This window comes from Bos grunniens, chromosome 7 (assembly GCF_055505025.1).
Source record: "Bos grunniens cultivar Pamir isolate PY7600 chromosome 7, Bosgru_T2T1.0, whole genome shotgun sequence".
NCBI lineage: Eukaryota > Metazoa > Chordata > Mammalia > Artiodactyla > Bovidae > Bos > Bos grunniens.
In genome coordinates, this window is record NC_141171.1 from 27166602 (window position 1) to 27189224 (window position 22623).

Here is a 22623-nt window from a genome sequence, read left to right on the forward strand (position 1 = left end):
AAGTACATATGATAACAGCAAAGTAAAAACTTCGGTTTTAATCAAGTTCTTTTTATATCACCTCGTTTTACACAATAAGGTGTCTTCTAAATTCCTACAATAAATGTCTTCAATTTTGTAATCAGAAAAGGATACGACTATAAACAAAATATTAAAAAAGAAAGCTTTTCTTCTAATAAATTCTAATAAATGAAGAATTAAAAAGTTGACTCTTATATGAAAAATTTAAAACAACAAAACTCCCTCCCTTAAGGAAAACAGAAACTGAAGTTACTGCCTAAGTCTTTAAGATGAGTGGTAGATTATCAACATATCCTGCACACTTATATGGCTATACATGTCCTTTGCATGCATATCGGCATCACCCTTGAACCAAAACCCAGATCTCAGGCAGTGTCCACACCTGCTCATGCAGCCCCTCGAGTGCACTACCACGTACTGACAGCACCCATCAACACACCACAACAGTCCTAAGAAGGTGTGCCAAAGAATGAATGAGTCACTAAATTCTTAGCCAAGATGCAAACTGATGCTGCTTCCTAAGCTACTAACTACTGAGTATTCTAAGCACCAAGGGAGTTTGTCTAGAAACACAAAGCGTTTACCACCCACAAAGAAAGTCCGCAGGCTTTCCTTCATAACAGTTTCTAAATGTGATGAAAAGGAGTATGTTGGGAAGAGCACTGTGTGGAGATCAGACTGCTGGCTGGGTCAGAAAACCAGGCTCCTGGGTTAAGTCCAGAGAATAAGCCGGCAGGTCGTTCCCTCAAAGGCAATTCCCTTAGCTCCAGGTAATCTATTAGGTTAGGAACAACAGTCTCTGCCCAGAGGATGCTTATGCAGTGAGAAATAGAAAAAAACTCTGGGGAGCACTGTGAAACCAGAATTCAAGAAAATACTATCCTCTCTGAAAAGTGATTTCAGGAGGAGCCAAGCAGGTCGACTACCGTGGTGGAGGTAGCCTTCAAGTACAACTCTGAAGCTTAGTTACCTCTTTCTGTAGATTAGAAAGCTGAGACGAGAGGCTCTCAATTCTCATACGACTTTCCATCAGTTCTTCTCTGGCACTATTGACAGTAGAAGTATTCATCTCTGATGACAGTCTGGCATTTTCAAGCTAAGAAAAGAAGCAAACCACAGTCAGTCTTATCTAGTGAATTAGAACAAACAAATGAGGAAGCATGAATCGTCTCAAGATATTTCATTTCAAACCTAAGCCTTGTCAGTAACTAGCTGATGAAACAGGAAAAGCATCATGAAGTTTGCTGATGTGGTATGAATTACCTTAGAAGTTTTTCTGCTTTTTCAGCTCAGTTTCCAATATGGGAGCTTAACAATGCTGATATACGTGGGTTTACCCAAAATTTAGTGCTTCGATATTTTATCCATTATATGTCTAATGTCTCAGATAATGCTGCTAGTAAGCAGACTGAACAGGGGCAATTTAGCCATGGTGGTATCTGTAGGAAAACAAGCGTCACATATCCCTAACCCACCAAATCTGATACAGAATATAAAGCAATAAACAGAAAGTACTAATTAAGAGATTATCTCAAACCAAATAGAAATACTTCCTTTCAGAAGCAAAAAAAAAGCTCCTCTGGTAGAAACAATAGCCCATTCCTCCAAATGCCCATAGCATTCTGTCCTGCCTGTCTTCAGGAATGTCTTCTACGTGTCTCTTCCCTGACTCCCTCTGAGGCCAGAGTCTATGTGACCGACCCATCCTTAGCTTAGCTTCTTCAGTGCCCAGCACGGTGCCAGCACCAAGTAAGGACTGAACAACTAAACGTAGGGATTAAAAGATCACCCTCTCATCAGCCAACTACTACTTCATAAAGTGGATTAAAAGCAATTCGACCAATTTGAGGCCATGCAATGGAAATTATTTTCAACACCTCTATGACTTATTTTCTAAGTCTTCCACTAACTTTTTAATCAAATCATGTAACATTTAACATATTGGGGTAAAATTATTTACTATGAAAGCCTGTACTCGGTGATTTAATAAATTTTTGCATGGTCTCCTGATATAAGAGAGAAGTTTCTATAGTCTTTTTTAAATGAATAATTAGTGGCCAAGGAAGATATATCAGAGACTGTCCATTTGGCCTTTGTTCAAAACAGCCCAAAGTGTGGTGGTCACAATCCATCTACAATGATGACATGCATTCAGAATTAGATGCAGTCCAACAAGGTTAGTACTTGTCATTGAATGAAAAGTTACTTTTAGGTGGCTGGAGTTTAACTAATATAACTTTGACACGAATGATCACTTGGACAAAGAGGTTAAAGACCATACCTTTGGTAAAAATGGAATAATCCTACTTTCTCTGAATAATTTCTAGTTAACGTTTACTTTATAAAAAATTGCTTTCTTAAAGAAAAAAATCAATGTTCTTTATTCATGGAGACCGTAGGAATTCATTTAATAATACCAGAACAAGCCAAACATCAAGCTATGTTCTCAGGGACACTCTGAAACAAACGCATTCAGTGTTTCCCGCCGTCCCGGGCAGCCTGCTCACTTTGGCGTGGTACGTCTGCTCCAGCTCTTCTTTGTATAGCTTGACTTGGGCATCGTGTTGCTCTCTCATCTCATGAAGGGCTTGAGCCAGCTTGTACTCGTACTCAATCTGACGCCCAGAATCCACCTCTACCAAGCGAGTTTCATGCTTCCTTCTGGTCTCATTAATTTCCTAGGAAGAAAACAAAGACATAAAACCAAGTTACTTACCATGGCGGACATCAAGACCATCTGAAGTTTTACACACCAATCTCCTCATGTCTGTCCTGACAAGTGTGTGAAGAGACACTTTTTTGCCTTCATTTTTATGAGAAGATTTTTGAGACAGAACTAATGACAGAAATGGTAGCATCTCAAACCCTAGGAATTTTATGTTTATTTTCAGTAGCACAGCTTTTTATTTCTCTTAAGGCAAGGAATGGCTGGAAGGCTTTACCATGCAATCATGGATACTAGGTATACTGAACAGCAGGTAATTATTTTTCTAAATTGTACTGACAGTAGTACTAAGAATAACTCTGAAAAAAAAATTCCACACAAAAAGTTAGAAACTTATCAGTAAAACTTCAACTAGAAGATTAATGCATAAAATAAAACTTGTCTTAGACATACTAAGAGGCAATGGACAGAGCAAACCAATTTACATGACTCACCCTAATAGCTGGTGATGCTAAGGTATCAACATCAATTGATACAGAATCTTACTGACCATATTACTTTTCTATCTCAAATACATATGACAATTTACTATCAAAGAATAAACATAATAGGCATAATCCTTCACATTAGGTTTTAAGGAATTATCCAAACTAGAATGGCTAGGAACACAAATCCAAGAATAAAATTTCCATTCTAGCTCTGAAAATACAATAGATCTGTCCTTAATGGCAATAATTAAAGAGGCCACAAGAGGGGGATATAAGAACTTCTTGTTCCTGCATCCTCTTGCAGCATGCGGTTTTTCTGAGCATGTCCTCATCTTTCTCTTAACCACAGGAAGATGAGCTGGACAGAATCAGAAAACCAGGGATCAAATTCCAGTTCCGCTACTAGTCTCCTAGGGCTCATATCTATATGAAGTGAATGCTACTTAAATCATAAAAATATGCAAATGAAAGGTTTAGTTCAACCAGTATCAGGTACCTACTAGCCATTTTGCCCTTCATCTGCCTCCCTTCCTCTTCTTGCTGCTTTTCTCCTTCCTCTTACCCCTTAACTGTTCATAATAAGAAACCTAGGTATATTGACTGAATAGAATTTGACCCTCCATGTGAAAAAAAAAGAAATGAGGAATATTTTTTAATTCATTCTCAAAAAGGCAAAACCCCAAAATTCAAAGTTGCTACCCAAACATTCTAAAAATACTAAATTACTTTTTACTGATGTCATTTTTCACTTAGTATTTTACATGAAATAAATGACTTGCAAAGAAAAAACTTCTCAACCTCTGTTTTAAAGATGCAGGAATCTACACAGCTTCAAAACTAAGAAATAATAGATCATGGGCAATTTTAACAAAATGAAACAAAAATGTAAGTCAAGGTAGAGATACTTCAATTTATGAACCGTAGTGAATAATTATATGATAGCAGTCACTGTAATTTATAAGGAGCTTTCACACATAGTATTTGACTTTGATCCTCACCACTTCTTGGGAAAAAAACAGCAAGCACTGATATTTCATTTTTAAATAAGAAACCGACTCAAGAACTGTCCAAAGTTTGGCTGCTTATCCAATGAGTGAGCTTTGTCCCCACAATACCCAGTAAAAATGGTCAATTTCTATTAAATTACTTTTCTCAAACTAAAATTATTTAAGTTCTATAATAAATTCCTATTCTAAAATTGTTAGTCACCATTTTTACATTCAGTTCAGTTCAGTTCAGTCGCTCAGTTGTGTCTGACTCTTTGCGACCCCATGAGTCCCAGCACTCCAGGCCTCCCTGTCCATCACCAAGTCCTGGAGTTCACTCAAACTCATGTCCATTGAGTTGGTGATGCCATCCAGTCATCTCATCCTCTGTCGTCCCCTTCTTCTCCTGCCCCCAATCCCTCCCAGCATCAGGGTCTTTTCCAATGAGTCAACTCTTCGCATGAAGTGGCCAAAGTACTGGAGTTTCAGTTTCAGCATCAGTCCTTCCAATGAACACTCAGGGCTGATCTCCTTCAGAATGGACTGGTTGGATCTCCTTGCAGTCCAAGGGACTCTCAAGAGTCTTCTCCAACACCACAGTTCAAAAGCATCAATTCTTCGGCGCTCAGCCTTCTTCACAGTCCAACTCTCACATCCATACATGACCACTGGAAAAACCATAGCTTTGACTAGACGGACCTTGGTTGGAAAAGTAATATCTCTGTTTTTCAATATGCTATCTAGGTTGGTCATAACTTTCTTTCCAAGGAGTAAGCGTCTTTTAATTTCACGGCTGCAATCACCATCTGCAGTCATTTTGGAGCCCCAAAAAATAAAGTCTGACACTGTTTCCACTGTTTCCCCATCTATTTCCCATGAAGTGATGGGACCGGATGCCATGATCTTTGTTTTCTGAATGTTGAGCTTTAAGCCAACTTTTTCACTCTCCTCTTTCACTTTTATCAAGACGCTTTTTAGCTCCTCTTCACTTTCTGCCATAAGGGTGGTATTATCTGCATATCTGAGGTTATTGATATTTCTCCCAGCAATCTTGAATCCAGCTTGTGCTTCTTCCAGACCAGCATTTCTCATGATGTACTCGGCATATAAGTTAAAGAAGCAGGGTGACAATATACAGCCTTGACGTACTCCTTTTCCTATTTGGAACCAGTCTGTTATTACATGTCCAGTTCTAACTGTTGCTTCCTGATCTGCATATGGGTTTCTCAAGAGGCAGGTCAGGTGGTCTGGTATTCCCATCTCTTTCAGAATTTTCTACAGTTTATTGTGATCCACAGTCAAAGGCTTTGGCATAGTCAATAAAGTAGAAATAGATGTTTTTCTGGAACTCTCTTGCTTTTTCCATGATCCAGCGGATGTTGGCAATTTGATCTCTGGTTCCTCTGCCTTTTCTAAAACCAGCTTGAACATCTGGAAGTTCACGGTTCATGTATTGCTGAAGCCTGGCTTGGAGAATTTTGAGCATTACTTTACTAGCGTGTGAGATGAGTGCAATTGTGCGGTAGTTTGAGCATTCTTTGGCATTGCCTTTCTTTGGGATTGGAATGAAAACTGACCTTTTCCAGTCCTGTGGCCACTTCTGAGTTTTCCAAATTTGCTGGCATACTGAGTGCAGCACTTTCACAGCATCATCTTTCAGGATTTGCAATAGCTCAACTGGAATTCCATCACCTCCACTAGCTTTGTTCATAGTGGTGCTTTCTAAGGGCCACTTGACTTCGCATTCCATAATGTCTGGCTCTAGGTGAGTGATCACACCATCGTGATTATCTGGGTCATGAAGCTCTTTTTTGTACAGTCATTTAAGTATTAACTGCATATTCTTTAACCTGCATGTTCTCAAACTCTCTTCAATTTTGAGAAAATACACATGTGCCTTTCTTCAACTGTATTACACTATACGTCTTTTCTGGTAACAGCTGTTACTTTTACCCCTCAAGGCAGAACCACGGAAGTTATGGCCAATAGATGATATTTTTTAATATACACATATAACTATAAACGCTGTGGGTATCCAGCCCCCAATGACTGCTGTGTTCATCTCCTATGTGAGCCCCCTTCCATACTGTATTGTGGTTCGTCTGTGTGATGGGGAGTGACAGTATATCACTTAGGGATTTAGTCTCTACAAGACAATACGGCTTGCCTTGCTCTCTCTCTCACTCATCATCCACTCTTCAGGAATCCCATCATAAGCAGCTCTGACAAAAGAGCCTGGTGGGCTACAATCCATAAGGTTGCAAAGACTGAGCGACTAATATATACACATAAGGAAGCAGATGCTGAACTGGTATCTCCAGACAACAGTTGTGAATGAACTCTGAAGTGTTCCTCCAGACCAGGCTGAAAGCCTGACTATAACCACATGAGACCCTGAAGACAACCATCTAAGTTAAACAGCTCTTAGATCCCTGACCTTGAGAAACTGTAAGATAGTAAAAGTCTGTGATTTTAAGATACTAAATTTTGAAGTAATATATCACTAATACAAACGCTTAAAGAGGTTGATAGTTAATTAACAGCTGTGGCCAGACCTTTTTAAGTTAGATGAAGTAAGTTAAGTTATATTATTGCACAAGTGAAAGTCGCTCAGTCGTGTCCAATCCTTTGTGACCCCATACAGTTTCCATACAGTCCATGGTATTCTCTGGGCCAAAATACTGGAGTGGGTAGCTGTTCCCTCATCCAAGGGATCTTCCCAACCTAGGGATCAAACCCAAGTCTCCCCCATTGCAGGCAGATTATTTATCAGCTGAGCCACCAGGGAAGTCCAAGAATACTGGAGTGGGTAGCCTATCCCTTCTCTAGCCGATCTTCCCAAACCAGGAATCAAACCAGGGTCTCCTGCGCAGGTGGATTCTTAACCAACTGAGCTATCAGGGAAACCCTAAATGAAGTAAAAGCTTATAAATTTACCATAACACCTTCAATTCTTACATGCAGCCTTTTTAGCAACAGTGCCTTAAATCCTTTGCCCACAGAATTCTTCCCATTTTTTCACATGTATGGTTTATAACAAAGCCTTTTGGGATCCCTCCATTTCTTAAAGAAGAAAAATTATATATAATTACCTCCTCATACATGTTTTTACGAAACTCCAAGTCCTCAGTAAGGCTCTGACAGCGATTCTCCAAATCCACTTTAAGTAAAGTTTCATCTGCTAACTGTTTCTTCGCAGCAGCTAAAGAGGCTTCCAACTAATAGAAGGAAAAAGAACTAATGAAAATTATACAGCAATCATTTAGTAATGAATTTAATAGATACCGATGGATTGAATCAAGTCAAGTATTACAATTTCTATATATTTGTCAATCTATGAGAGTCCCTCATGATAATATTTATCACAGAACTGTGGGTTCAACTGCTGGTCCCACCCACAGAGTGTCACATCAAAACACCCCTCAAATCTGGTAAATAGCAACGGGGGATGAAGAGATACCTATGGCTTACGTTTCAAAACTCAAACGAATTATTTTAGCTACCAATTTGATTTTTTTCCTGTGTGGAGAGCACCATTAAGACATCTTCTCTCTTTTTACCCTACATTTTGGTACAATAATGAAATAAGCTGTGAGATCGAGAAACGAATGAACACAAGCACAACAGAGAGGAGGAATAGCAGCAACAAGATCTGCACAGGCCAGACACAGTGACTGAGAGGTGAGGGTGCTTCACATGCCAAATAGCTCAGGTCTATGCAGGGGTAACCACCACTCCCCCGCCCCTGACCAAAATAACTCAATACATTTTTTAAGATAAAAAGCATAAAACAAGTTTTACAATCAAGACAGATGGGGCATTTAACCTGCGAAATACAGCTCAAGAGCAGAGTCTAACTTACCTGGGCGATCTGATCCTTCAGATCTTCCAAATCACTCTCTAAACTTTTCTTATCACCAAGTGCAGTCGCCAAAGCTGCATCTTTCGAATTCAGCGCTGCTTCATATTCTCGAAGCTTGATCTGGGCTCCATTAAGATCAGATTCTTTCTTAGCATAACTGCAAAACATTTGAGAAAGTGCAAGACATCATATTATAGCCCAACTAAACCATTCTCCCTCCCTGTTTAAGGGGGAAACAAAAGAGGAGGCAATTTAAACAAAGGCTGCCATAAGCTACTAAAATCACAGGAGTGATTGGGGAACACTCTATCTAGAGTGCTATCTTTGGTGGATAACAACTTCTTCCTTCAACGACCGCCCTTCTCTGATTAGCAATGACTCTAGGTGTAAGATGTCCAGAGGCCCAATGTATCAGAATCTGGTTGTCTCTGAGGGAGAACACAAGCCTTCTTGTTTTATAAAGAGGTGTCTATATGATTCACTAAAACTTTTCTGAAGAAATGAAAACTTGCTATTTTTAAATACAATGAATATTAAAAATCAAGACATACAGGAGACAAATCAAGATAAATGATGAGATTTTAAATAAATGAAAAGTTACTTCAAAAAGTAAAGTTATGACTTGTTAATATATATTGATAGATACTTCTTTGACATTACCTAAGAACTGATCCCAAGCTTGCAAGTAGTTTCCATTTCTTACACAAGAGGTGGTTTTAAAACTTCCTTAACTACAAATAAGGGCCTTCCTAGTATTTTGAAGAAAATAATTTTTTCAGTTTATACTAATAACTATCCAAAATGAAACTAGAATGAAAGTGTATTTTACTTCTAATTATCACTTTTTATTAAATGGAGTTCTACATTATAAAATTAAGATTCCTTTAGGATATAGTTTGTCAAATAATTATATTATAAAGATCAGTATTTTTTAATGCAAATAATTCCATTATCATTAATAGGTCATATTGGAAAAGTCTTAATAATATAAAAACTCTCAATATATATTCTTAATTAAAACTACTATTATAGAGAAGTACTTCTAATACTGATGTTTGAGAGTGGGCTCAACAGAGGAACCTTTAATTAACAGAAATCCTTAAAATATTATTATATCAATACCATAATAAAATTAAGAAAAAACTATCCAAAGGATAAGCAAAGGTAGTGTAAAGAGAAGATTTAACAGTACTCAGTTTTTACTCATTTTGGTATTATAAAACAACTACATACACATATAAAATCTCAGCAGTCACATAACAAGAATATTTTTTTCTTAAATTCTGTATTTTTAAAAACCACAAGATGGCAGTCTTTCCCTGAAGACTTTGTTTAGAAAGACGGGGGGAAAACATCAACTGTAGGAGAAAAAAAAAATTTCCCATACAGTCATTAATTTGAAACAAAAATGCCTAATTCATAAAAGTGCTGGGTCCTAAAGCTAGGAACACCATAGAAAAGAATCAATACTTGTGTAAGAGCCATTACTTTACCCCACAATATAAATGACCAGAGCTGGAAGGGAGAAATAGCGCAATACATTGGATTTTAAAACACAATCATATTTTATAGTGAATTGCAGAATATTTACAAAAGCTACTGACTCAAAATTACTTAACAGTTACAAAATTCTTCTGCATCACTGACTAATATTTAAGTCAGTAAATATTAGGAGGGGCTTCCCTGGTGGCTCAGTAGTAGTAAAGAATTCACCTGCCAATGCAGGAGACATAGGTTTGATCCCTGGTCCGAGAAGATCCCACATGCCATGGAGCCAACAGCCCCTGCGCCACAACTACTAAGCCAGTGCTCTAAAGGCCAGGAACCTCAACTGAAGCCTGCGCCCTAAAGCCCCTGCTCCGCAACAAAGAGAAGTCACTGCAGTGAGAAGCTTGCACATGGCAACTACAGAGAACCCCTCCTCGCCACAACTAGAGAAAAGTCCACACAGCAATGAAGACCCAGCACAGCCGAAAATAAATAAATAAAATTATTTTTAAAGATCATGCAGGAAGTCTTGGTCTAATTACCAGCACAGGGTCAAAGTCTAGAAACCTGCAAAACTGACATCATATAATATACACATGTGAGCATGCCTCACCTAAGCACAGAATAACATCTGACAATGCTCTGAACAAAGAATAATTTAGACAGGAATCCAAAGCTACGAGGAAGTATCACTTAAGGCATCGGTGGGCATTTTTCTGCGACTGTACTTCCTAACTGAATTTCTTCAGTTACTGACCTGCTTATTCAAAGATTTTCTCATACATGCACATGCTGAGTATAAGTCAGAACACACCCATTTACTGGAGGTGTTTACCTAAGAACCAAAACTTTAAATTGCAACAACAACAAAAAAAGGTTTATAAAACACAGCTAACGCTCTAAATAACAATCTCCTCCCTTAACAAACAAAATTACTTTGATTTCAAGTAAGCTTGAATTTCAGTCATAGAGAAGGAAATAGCAACCCACTCCAATATTCTTGCCTGGGAAATCCCTTGGACAGAGGAGCCTGACAGGATGCAGTCGGTGGAGTTGCAGAGTCAGACACAACTTAGGGACTAAATAAGCTTGAATTTCATTCATAGCAAGTAACCAGGTCTAATCAAATATCTGACCATTAAAAAAATAATCAGCTGGAAAGGCTACATTTACAGTACTGTTATTCCATCTCAGTGGATCAAGAGAAACAAACATAATAACTTCAATAATGGACTTCCCAATAGAACCTGGTACCTAAATCTGGGACCTGTTCTTATATCGCCTGAGGCTTGTAGGACTAAATAACCTAAATACAATTCATTACCTGCTACTTTCTGAATTACTCCTGACCACCTCTGACTACCAAGAAAACCACTGCTTTAATCATCTTGGTTTTTCAACCTGCCAACTCTTTGAACTTGGCTAGTTTTAGGACCAGCATTTCAACCCTGGCTTTGGCACTGAGCTGCCTGGCTCTCAAACTCTGTGTCTGTTTGCTGAGGACTCTGCACTACCTTTTCTCCTCGGATGACAAGTATCCCACTCCCTCAGTAGCCTTCATTTGTTTAAGTGGACTCCATTCCAGACTACTCCCACCAATAAATAAATGGAGATTAGAAAATGCAACCAATTACATAATTGCTGGAAAACGAATGCTTAACTGAGCTCCTAGGGGATATCCATCATTGGCAGGCAGTAACTGTAGAGCACATTCTAACTAAAGTCACATCACATACCCACAACACACAGAAAATCACTAGTAAGACCTAGTATGTATATAATAATGACTTAAAAGTAAATTATGAATCATACTGTAGTTGTAAAACCTGAAAAATTAAGTTGACCACTTAAATAGGGAATAAAGAATTAGTCTGAACCAGAAATTAAGCAGAACTAGAGGGACAAATACATACTAGAACGTGATCTGAAACTTGTTACAGAACAGCTTTAATTAGTCAGGTATTGGCAACTTCCCTGGTGGCTCAGACAGTAAAGCGTCTGCCTATAATGTGGGAGACCCAGGTTCAATCCCTGGGTTGGGATGATCTCCTGGAGAAGGAAATGGCAACCCACTCCAGTATTCTTGCCTGGAAAATCCCATGGACAGAGGAGCCTGGTAGGCTACAGTCCATGGGGTCGCTAAGAGTCGGACGCGACTGAGCGACTTCACTTCACTTGGCAACCTACTGCCGTTCCGTTAACATTTCACCGGTCAGTTTACACATACAGCACAATGCTCAGCTGAATGAATTCTCTAGCTTGACTAGTAACACAACCCCAAAAGTCCCTGAATTCAGGTTCTCTAAACCACCTACTACATACCCATGAATGAAGAATCCATGTTCATTTTTAGGACAGGATTTATACATTTGGGTTTGGCTTCCTTCTTTCACAAGTGCCATTAATTTTCCATTTTTCCACAAATACTTTTGTCCTTATTCATTGATTCTCATATATGGAAATATAAGTAACAAAGTGTTACATTAAACAATTCAAAATAAGAGACCTAAATGGTAAGATGGTCTCTTAGTTGATAGAATAGTTACATAACTAGAAGAAGGTATACAAAATTACTTTCTGGATATTAAATGGCATTTCCATGAAATTTACCAAAGGTTATTATACTGCAAGTATACAAGAATAGATAAGGGCAAGAAAACTAGGGGATTCCCTAGTGGCTCAGATGGTAAAGAGTCTGCTTGCAATGACAGAGAACTGGGTTTAATCCCTGGGTTGGGAAGATGCCCTGGAGAAGGGAATGGCTACCCACTCCAGTATTCTTACCTGGAAAATCCCATGGACAGAGGAGCCTTGGAGGGCTATAGTCCATGAGGTCGCAAACAATCAGACACGACTGAGCAACTAAGGCACACACACACACAAATGTTTGCTAAATTAATAAAATCTGTTGAAGATGTGTATTCTTATGAAAAAAATACATCCAAACTGTAATAATTATAGACTTTAGAATTCTGATTTTTAAAAGCCACACATCGTGGGGGCGGGGGGGCGGGGAACAGGCAAGAAACACTCATGTTTCTAAAGATAAAAACAGAAATACAAGTATTGGGTCTTTTAAATTACTGCCTTCACATGTCAGACAACAGCTTACAGAAACCAGAAAGGAACCACTCTCAGGCATGTTTTAAACCCCACTCATAATATTCCATAGCAAAATACTAGGCAACTCTGGTTGCTCAGATTACTTACTTGGATTTTGAAAAGCTATTACAGATTGTCAGGTTCATCTTATTTAAGAGTAGCTACTGAACAAATTCAGACTGAATAATGTTCCTGATTTTTAATCTCCTAGATGGAAATGAGACTACGAAGGAAAATGAAAGACCAACAAAAACAAAACACGCCAATGATTTCTCAGCAGGTGTCCAGCTACCTTTCTTAACTCAGCACTCATCACCAGCATTTACTTCAGGACCACTCTTACTTAGAAAAACAAATTACAGGGAATGAAAGGGAAAAGTCATTTAGTTTTTTACCTTCAATCAGGTAACAAGAACCATTCTTTATAAAATTATTTTCAATCATATCCACAAAGGCTTTTTAAATCCCTCAAAATAGACCCACTCTACATGGAGAGTCAGGCTGATCAGGCCCAGCTCTTTGAGCTCTGGTGTTAATATACAGTAAGGTTCTTCTTAACAGCTTGTCTGATGGCAGCTGAACACCGCTTAACACTAATGCAATTATTCAATGACTATCAAATAATCCAGCTTCTAAGGCGCTTTTCATCCCAGAGTTCAGAATCAACATGCCCTATATTATGTAGCCATGGTTCAGACTTTTAGTGCAAAAATAAACTTTATTTGGGGCTTCAGTTCAGTTCAGTTGCTCAGTTGTGTTCAACTCTTTGCGACCCCATAGACTGCAGCACGCCAGGCCTCCCTGGCCATCGCCAACTCCCGGAGCTTACTCAAACTCATGTCCATTGAGTGGGTGATGCCACTCAACCATGTCATCCTCTGTCGTCCCCTTCTCCTCCTGCCTTCAATCTTTCCCAGCATCAGGGTCTTTTCAAATGAGTCGGCGTGGGATCAACTGTGAGGAGATACCCCACATCCAAGGGCAGAGAAGGCCCAGCAAGATGGTAGGTGCTGGAGCGGAGGCTCCATGGCGGCTGTGCGGCTGGAGAGTGGCTCTGAGGGGATACCCCACGTCCAAGAACAAAGGAGACACCCCAGCAAGATGGTAGGAGGGGCAAAATTGCATTTAGAATCAAACCCCATACCCGCCAGAAACGCTCAGAGGGCTCAAACCTTTTGCGCACCAGGACCCTGAGACCCCACAGAGACTGAGACAGAACTGTGTTTGGGCTTAAGATAAAGGTTATTAATATGCCCAAACAAAAACCTTCTGTCCTGAAACTGAGTAATCTATCTAAAGTAATAGACTCAAACTGCATATTAAATGCATCTGCCCCAACATTCATTCATCAGCCTCAATACTGTCCTCAAAGTATCTTCCCTTCCAAAGGGAGAAGGGATGTGATCCACAATATTTCTACCAAGGAAAATTAATTACAAACTAAGTATAATTTAATATACCATGTCACCAAAGTCATGTGATCACAATTTCCATTAATAAGGGTATCCTCGGACACAAGCAAAAAGACTAAGATGCTTCTGCACAAACCCAAAATGGATAATTTCTGGTGGTAATAAAATTCTGCTTCTCATTCAATAAACTGAGAACCTGGGAATTCTCTGGTGGTCCAGTGGTTAGGACTCCATGCGTCTACCGTAGCGGGCATGGGTTCCATCCCTGGTCCAGGACCTAAGATCCCACAAGCCAAGTGGCGTGGCCAAAAAATAAACATAAATAAATAAACTGAGCAGTCAACAGATTAGCAACAACCCAATCAAAATCAGGTAAACTCTAATTGCAATCAGATTAAAATTAGGAAAAACATTAAGCAAGATCAACACTGGACCACAGAATTTCTCTGAACAAAAGAAATACACTGACATAAAGAGACACAAGAGAGAGGAATGGACAAATACAGTTTAAGTTCTAACAAAAAAGTGACTTACTGGGGGAAAAAACAACCAAAATCACAACTTTGTTATGCTAGGTCACTGATCTGGGTGTGTGGAAACTAGTAATGAACAAAACATATCGAGTCCCTGATCTTAAGGAAGGTACATTATACTGGTGCTAAGTGCTAAGTCGCTTCAGTCGTGTCCTACTGCTCGACCCCATAGACAGCAGCCAGCCAGGCTCCCCTGTCCCTGGGATTCTCCAGGCAAGAACACTGGAGTGGGTTGCCATTTCCTTCTCCAATGCATGAAAGTGAAAAGCGAAAGTGAAGTCGCTCAGTCGTGTCCGACTCTTAGCAACCCCATGGACTGCAGCCTTCCAGGCTCCTCCATCCATGGGATATTCCAGACAAGAGTTCTGGAGTGGGGTGCCATTGCCTTCTCCAACATTATACTGGGGAGAGACACAAATACAAATACAGCAGGGATAATCAATATTTCAAAGAAAAATAATTCAGAATAAAGAGTTAGAGAAAGGGGAGGATAATCATTTTATATAGTGTGCTCAGAAAGAGACTGATTTTATGTCACCAGCCATTTTTCACATCAGAAAAATCACTTTTCAAACCCAGATTTTATCCAGCTATACAATTACTATCATTAGTTATTTCACTGCTCCTCTATGGGTTATGCACAACCCAATCTAAAGAGAAAATAGTCTCCTACAAAAATGGTTATACTGCTACTGCTAAGTCACTTCAGTCATGTCCAACTCTGTGTGACCCCATAGACGGCAGCCCACCAGGCTCCCCCGTCCCTGGGATTCTCCAGGCAAGAACACTGGAGTGGGTTGCCATTTCCTTCTCCAATGCATGAAAGTGAAAAGTGAAAGTGAAGTCGCTCAGTCGTGTCTGACTCTTAGCGACCCCATGGACTGCAGCCTACCAGGCTCTTCCGTCCACGGGATTTTCCAGGCAAGAGTACTAGAGTGGGGTGCCATTGCCTTCTCTGAAAATGGTTATTACTAAGTCAATAATTATTTTGGGGAAGCCTAGAGAGTGCTAGGAAATGTGCTGATACAAGAAGAAGCAAAATCAGACTCCATCCCTGTGCACAGAGATTCCAGTCCAGTAGGGGAACCAATGAATCACATAAAATTGTCTTAACAAATCAAACCTATCAGCCACATCCCTAAGAAACAGAAAAAAGTACACAGTGCTGATAGAGTACATAATGTAACTTCCAAGTAAAAATGGCACATTAAACATGGCTCCACTATTACCCCATCCAGAAACACAACAACTGAGTAACAAACTGACAAGGAAAGAACAAAATTTTAGAAGCTAAAATCAGATGAGTGAAAATGAGCTTAGCCAACCCTAGAGGGCCAAATCTCAAGCCAGACACAGGGCTATGTGAGAAATAACCTAATTTATACTGCAGATACTGTTGATACCCCAGTAACCTGAAGTAGGACTAGATGAAAATCTATTTGAGAGGCTAAGCAGACCATACTCTACGTTCCTGGGCCAATGGCTCCTCATTCACCAGGATGAAAAAGGGAAAGTTTACTCTCTGAGGAGTAAAACAGAACCTCAGACCTGGCGCCACCTGAACAGCCAAAGGCAGCACTATCATACTGAAAAGGCAGAATTCCAGTGGACTTTTACAGACGCTGATGTTGCCTCTCGATCTCCCTCAACTTAAAACACACTGTACAGGCAAAACCCAGGACAGAAGACTGGAAGACACTGACACTAGTGTTTCCAGCTAAATGACTGCACTGTTACACAATGATGGTTAGTCAAGAAGCTCCATTCATGCATACAGCTTCCCACTTTTAGAGCCCTGCTTCTGAATATAAAGGACATGTAACAGTCATCAGACCTTTGAGAAAAGCTCTCACTGTAAACTGACTCACCCAATGTCCATTCCACCCTCCTAGTTGTAAACTACATTTGCCAGAATCTCTTGCAGCTAGGATTCTGGATGCAAAGTATATACTCTTGCTGCTGCTGCTGCTGCTGCTGCTAAGTCACTTCAGTCGTGTCTGATTCTGTGCGACCCCATAGATGGCAGCCCACCAGACTCCCCCGTCCCTGGGATTCTCCAGGCAAGAACACTGGAGTGGGTTGCCATACATCCATAATATAAAAGAAGGAAGTATCATGGGGCTACCTTCCTAGTATTTGTGGCAATTTCTCTGCTGACAAGCACGGTCAACACCACATACATTACTATAGTAATTTTGAAATCAGGAACTCGTTCCTCCAATTTTGAGACTGTTTTGGCTATTCTGGATACCATGGATTTCCATTTACATTTTAGGCTTAGCATGACAATTTCTACAAAAGAGACAAATGTGATCCTGAGAAGAGATTGCATTGAATCTGTGGGTCAGTTTGGGGAGAATTGCCAGCTTAACAATATTAAAGTGTCCAGAGACAGCTGTGGGCTTAGGAAGCCTTTGGGCAACCTGTCTGCTGATGGGTGGGGCTGTGTGCCCCACTGGTTATTTGCTAGGCCTGAGGAGTCAGAGCTTACAGGCTGCTGAGTGGGGCCAAGCCTTGGTGATGGCGACCCAGGCAAGATGTCCACCTCAAGGAGAGTTTGTGCAGACGGATACTCCTGATATGTTCACTATCAGATTTTATGACTCCAGAGTGAACCACAGGAGGCCCCCATCTCCACAGGAGACCCTTCAAGACCAGTAGCCTCAGATTCAAGATGTCCAGCTCCTCCGGGCAGACAGTGGCTGAGATGGTCATCACCTTCCACAAGTACTCCAAAACAAAAGGATATGTCCTACAAACTCTTTAACTTTTCAGTCATTAGTACTTCTTAGTAACAACAAAAGCTAGAAAACTGTAGAGCATGCTTTCAAAATCCTGAGGCAATATTCTTTACAACTTAGAATTCTACACCCAAAGTATCAATGCTTATGCAATGCAACTAGACAAGAAAAAAGCACAGATGCCAAATTATATTTCTATAATAAGATAAAACTAATAGAAAGCCTCCTGATTCCTACTGACTCGATGTCTTAACAACTGATATCATCTTTCTTCATAATTAAAACTAAATAAGTTGGGGGGGAGGGCCGGAAAGCAAGGGAATTCCAAAAAAAAAAAATCTACTTCTGCTTCATTGACTATGCTAAAGTCTTTGATTGTGTGGATCACAACAAACTGTGGAATATTCTTAAAGATATAAGAATACCAAACCACCTTACCTGCCTCCTGAGAAACTGGTATGCAGGACAAGAAGCAACAGTTAGAACCAGACATGGAACAATGGACTGGTTCCAAATTGGGAAAGGAGTACGTCAGGGCTGTATACTGTCACCCTGCTTATTTAACTTATATACAGAGTACATCATGCAAAATGCCAGGCTAGAGGAATCACAAGCTGGAATCAAGATTGCTGGGATAAATAGCAACAACCTCAGATATGCAGATGACACCACCCATATGGCAGAAAAAGAAGAGAAACTAAAGAGCCTCTTGATGAAGGTGAAAGAGGACAGTGAAAAAGCTGGCTTAAAACTCAAACATTCAAAAAACTAAGATCATGGCATCTGGTCCTATCACTTCAAAGCAAATAGATTGGGAAAATGCGGAAACTGTGTCAGATTTCATTTTCTTGAGCTCCAAAATCACTGCAGACGGTGACTGCAGCCACGAAATTAAAAGGCGTTTATTCCTTGAAAGAATAGCTATGTCAAACCTAGACAGTGTTTCAAAAAGCAAAGACATCACTTTGCCCAAAAAGGTCCATATAGTCGAAGCTATGTTTTCCCAGTAGTCATGTATGGAAGTGAGAGATGGACCATAAAGAAGGCTGAGTGCCAAAGAACAGACGCTTTTGAACTGTGGTGCTGGAGAAGACTCCTGAGAGACCCTTGGACAGCAAGGAGATCAAACCAGTCAATCCTAAAGGAAATCAACCCTGAATATTCATTGGAAAGGCTGGTGCTGAAGCTGAGGCTCCAATACTTTGGCCACCTGATGTGAAAAGGCTGACTCACTGGAAAAGACCCTGATACTATGAAAAATCAAGGGCAAGAGAAGGGGCCACAGAGGATGAGATGGCTGAATGGTTTCACTGACTCAAGGGACATGAGTTTGAGCAAACTCAGGGAGATAGTGATGCATGGACACAGAAGCCTGGTGTGCTGCAGTTCATGGGTTCACAAAGAGTCTGACATAACTTAGTGACTGAACAGCAACAACAAGTAAGTGGGGAAAATACTATTTTCATAGGTAATCAAAAGGAAAAGCAGTACAGGAAAGGAAAACTATAGAACACTACTGAGTTGTGTTGAGGATTATGTTCACAGAATATAGGCCTCTCTGCTGTAACACAGTATGTGTTTCTGAAAACTCTTGCACATTAAAAATAAGAGAATGGGGAAAATAAGGTTGGAACCAATCATTCAAAAGTTACACAGCCATGTAACCAACGCACCAGGAGTAACATAATTAGTACCCCAGGAGACAGATGGTTTGGGCAATGCAAACAGTCAGTTTAGTGCGGCCAGAGCTGCCTCAAGAGATCTCAGAGATGTACAACATCAGAGAGGCCTTGCTGATCTGCAGGAACTGAGACATTAGAGACAGAAATAGACTGAATACAACCAAGGCTATAAAAACAAAGGTAGAGTACCTCTGGGGGAGGGAATCCTGGGTGCAAGATCCTTAACTTTGTTAAAATGGAATTGAAGTCAGAGCATTCTTTTCCTCTGAACTCTACTCTTGATATTCTGACTCTCCTTTACTAGGAAAAGTCACATAGAAATCAATACAACCTCCAATTATAATTATACCATTTCTCTATTTACCAGGCTGCTGCTGCTGCTGCTAAGTCGCTTCAGTCATGTCCGACTCTGTGCGACCCCAGAGACGGCAGCCCACCAGGCTTCCCACATACGAGCAAATGGTGCTCCAGGAGCATTTGCAGCAGAACACCATTCATTAATACTTTATATACCAAAAGCTGACCTAAAGCTAATCTCAACTAAAATAAAATGCATGACTATTAGGAGGAAAAGAGGAAGAAAAATTTGTATTATGAAGAACAGAATGAGAAAACTCAATTCTTCATCTTCCATAGATGGGACTGAATAAAAAACTTCATGTTTGGAGGGGAGGGAGCAAAGCCAAGTATGGTATAAGCTGAAGCCAGCGAGTCACTCAGGAGCCAGCTCATGAAGGGCAGAACATTTAGGTAGAATGACCATTATGTCCAAGTCTGTCTAGGGCAATTTCCATGGGCACCAGTTGTCCCAGCATAATTATCAATAGCTCTCTCTTTCACACACAGAAAGAAGTATCCCTGTTTGGATGCTAAATTATATGTCAATCTATTAGGTGATACTGAGGAGTTTACTCTTTACTCTAGAAGCCAGTCCTGGAAGCTACTTAAAAGTGTCTTAGACAAAGGCAGTGAAACAATCACATTTTTTAGTGCAGAATCTTAGAGGGATAAGTGTTCTGGTACCCTATCCAATGTTTGGCTACATAAACATCAAGTAAAAATCTACTTTAAATCGACCTCTAAGAACGTCTTCTTCCTTTCACATCAAGCAGCCTTTGTGACCTACGTGTTTATTCCCATTTCTTCCTTAATAATGGTCAGTGGCCTTTGACTAGCATTAGATGCTTCTCAGTCAACAATACGCTCCCATGAAGGAAAGTCAATGGATACTTTTTAGGCCTTATCAAACCAGCACTGCACTAACATTCCTTTGTAAATCTCCTTGTTCCATGACTCAAGTCTGGGCCTAATTCTCTTGCTATTACTTATTATCTTAGCTGTAGGTTTTCCATCCTCTACCTCATCCTCACATGTAGACGTTTTCCATGTCTGACTTTGTCCTTCTCTCTCTTTACCCCTCAATATCAGGCTCCAAAAACTGTATCTCCAATCAAGTCTCTCCTCAGAGCTCCAGAGAAGTCCTCCAAATTGCTGGCATCTCCACCTAGCAATCTAGCAACAACTAACTGACTAACACCATTAACTTCTCATTAATTCTGAGTAGGACGCTTCACATCTGGTCCTTTCCTGCCAGTCTCTGTTAAGAGCAACTCCATCACACCAAGCGCCCATGCATGGAAGCCATCACCCAAGACTCCAATTTCCCTAACCTCGCACACTCAGTACCTCTTCAATCCACCTCTGCCCTTTCCCACTTCCTACCTCAGTTCAGGAGCCATGACCCCACATGCTCATACTAATATTTCTACCTCTACTCTTTTTTTCCTCCACACAAAAGGCAGACTGATCATGTCAGTCTTCTGCCTGAAATTCTTGAGGCTCTTCACTACCTAAAGTCAAATTCTCCCTCACCTCGTTTTTATATACATCTATACAGCTCGAGTTTGCCCTTCTAAAGTCTTCCATTTAGAAGTCAATTCTACTTAGATCTCAACATTCAGCTCAGATTTCCCTGCCTCCCCCAATTCTACTTAGATCTCAACATTCAGCTCAGATTTCCCTGCCTCCCCCAATTCTCCTCAGCAGCAGCTTTACAAGCTCCTACTCTGCCCTGGGTGGTTGGCAGCCCCATCCCCCACAGCATGAGGATACTGCTATCACAGCACTGATTACATCGCATTAGCACGCGCTTATGTGCTCAGTCGCTAAGTCATGTCCGAATGTTTTGTGACCCCATGGACTGTGGCCCACCAAGTTCCTCTGTCCATGGGATTTCTCAGACAAGAATACTAGAGTGGGTTGCAATTTCCTCCTCCAGGGGATCTTCCCAACCCAGGGATCCAACCTGTGTCTCCTACATTGGCAGGCACATTCTTCACAACTGAGCCGCCAGGGAAGCCTGGATATGTATTAGCATATCGCCTTAGTATTTCAAACAGCTGCCTCAGTTACTTCACCAGTTTCCTCATCCTTTGAACAAGGTTATCGTAAGGCTTAAAAGACAGTATTTGTAAAGCATCTAGCACAGTATCTGGCAAACACAAGAAGCACAAAATAAACATTAGCTCTTTTTGTCCTGCATCTTGCACATGTATTCTAATCTCTCTAGGTCTCAATTTCTGAACCCACCAAGTGGGCTGGATAAACCTGATGATCCAAGTCTCCTCCTAGCAGTAAAAATGCTGTAATTCTATAAATGCAATAAATGCAAATGCAGTAAAGGGTAAATTTTATTTTAAAAGGACAAAGTAAACATACTAGCTAGGGATAGTCTCACTTTCATTCAGGTCTACAGCAAAGACATCAGCAAAAACCTAAGACTGTGACCCAAATGTGAATCTTTACTCCTTTATGCTTGCAACATGACCGTAATAATAAAAATGATCAAGAACTAAAAGAAACCCCCAGAACTAAAAATAAATTCTCTGAAACAAGAAAAGTACACCCATATACTGTCAGTGGAATCAAAAATTGGCAAAGTTATAATTACTTTATGCAGTGGTTAACATTTAACCAATAAATTAGTTAACATTTAACCATTTTTAGGTTAACCAGGAGGAAAAAAAATCTTACACTGTCAGCAAGTGAGAAGATAAATCATGGCCCTCTATGACCTCTCAGAAATTAGGTAGATATAGCCACTGCAAAACCTACATCCTTGGTCACAGTAAACTAATCCTACCCTAAAGGCTGTTGATGTATCTTTAAAATGATGATACAGCACATGTACTGACATGTAAAGAAGTTCACAAAGCAGTGTAGCATGAAAGAAGGTTACGCATCAATATTTATCATGAACCCATTTTTGTTAATTATATGGATATAAACAGGAAAATTTATTTTCCATAGAGTACATATAATTTTTGTGTAGCAAAATATATACATATATATATATAAATTCCCCAACAATAACTGCCAAAGCACAAACCGTTTTATCAGAAAGATATACTGGGGGAGGTAGAGAGTTAAAAATTCCGATTAGGAAACCCTGAACCCCAGAAATAACTGGCAACTTCAGTTAAAGGGGGTCCTGTCACACAATTGATACTTAGGGCTCATTCTCACTGTGCGTGCAAGAAATACATCTTCAGTGATGATATAAAAGTCTGCTGCTGCTGCTGCTAAGTCGCTTCAGTCATGTCCGACTCTGTGTGACCCCATAGACGGCAGCCCACCAGGCTCC

At 40.1% G+C, this 22623-nt stretch overlaps 1 protein-coding gene across 2 annotated transcripts in view; it reads right to left on the bottom strand.

Moving 5' to 3' along the window:
- The window catches only part of LMNB1 (lamin B1), a 53305-nt gene that overhangs the window by 21441 nt on the left and 9241 nt on the right, over positions 1-22623 (bottom strand). For both annotated transcript variants that reach the window (XM_086410537.1, XM_086410536.1), the window contains exons 2-5: positions 8023-8179; positions 7253-7378; positions 2529-2699; positions 992-1117 (exon numbers count right to left, since the gene is read on the bottom strand). In XM_086410537.1, the coding sequence (XP_086266663.1) occupies positions 992-1117; positions 2529-2699; positions 7253-7378; positions 8023-8179 (580 nt within the window). The remainder of the gene's footprint in view (positions 1-991; positions 1118-2528; positions 2700-7252; positions 7379-8022; positions 8180-22623) is intronic.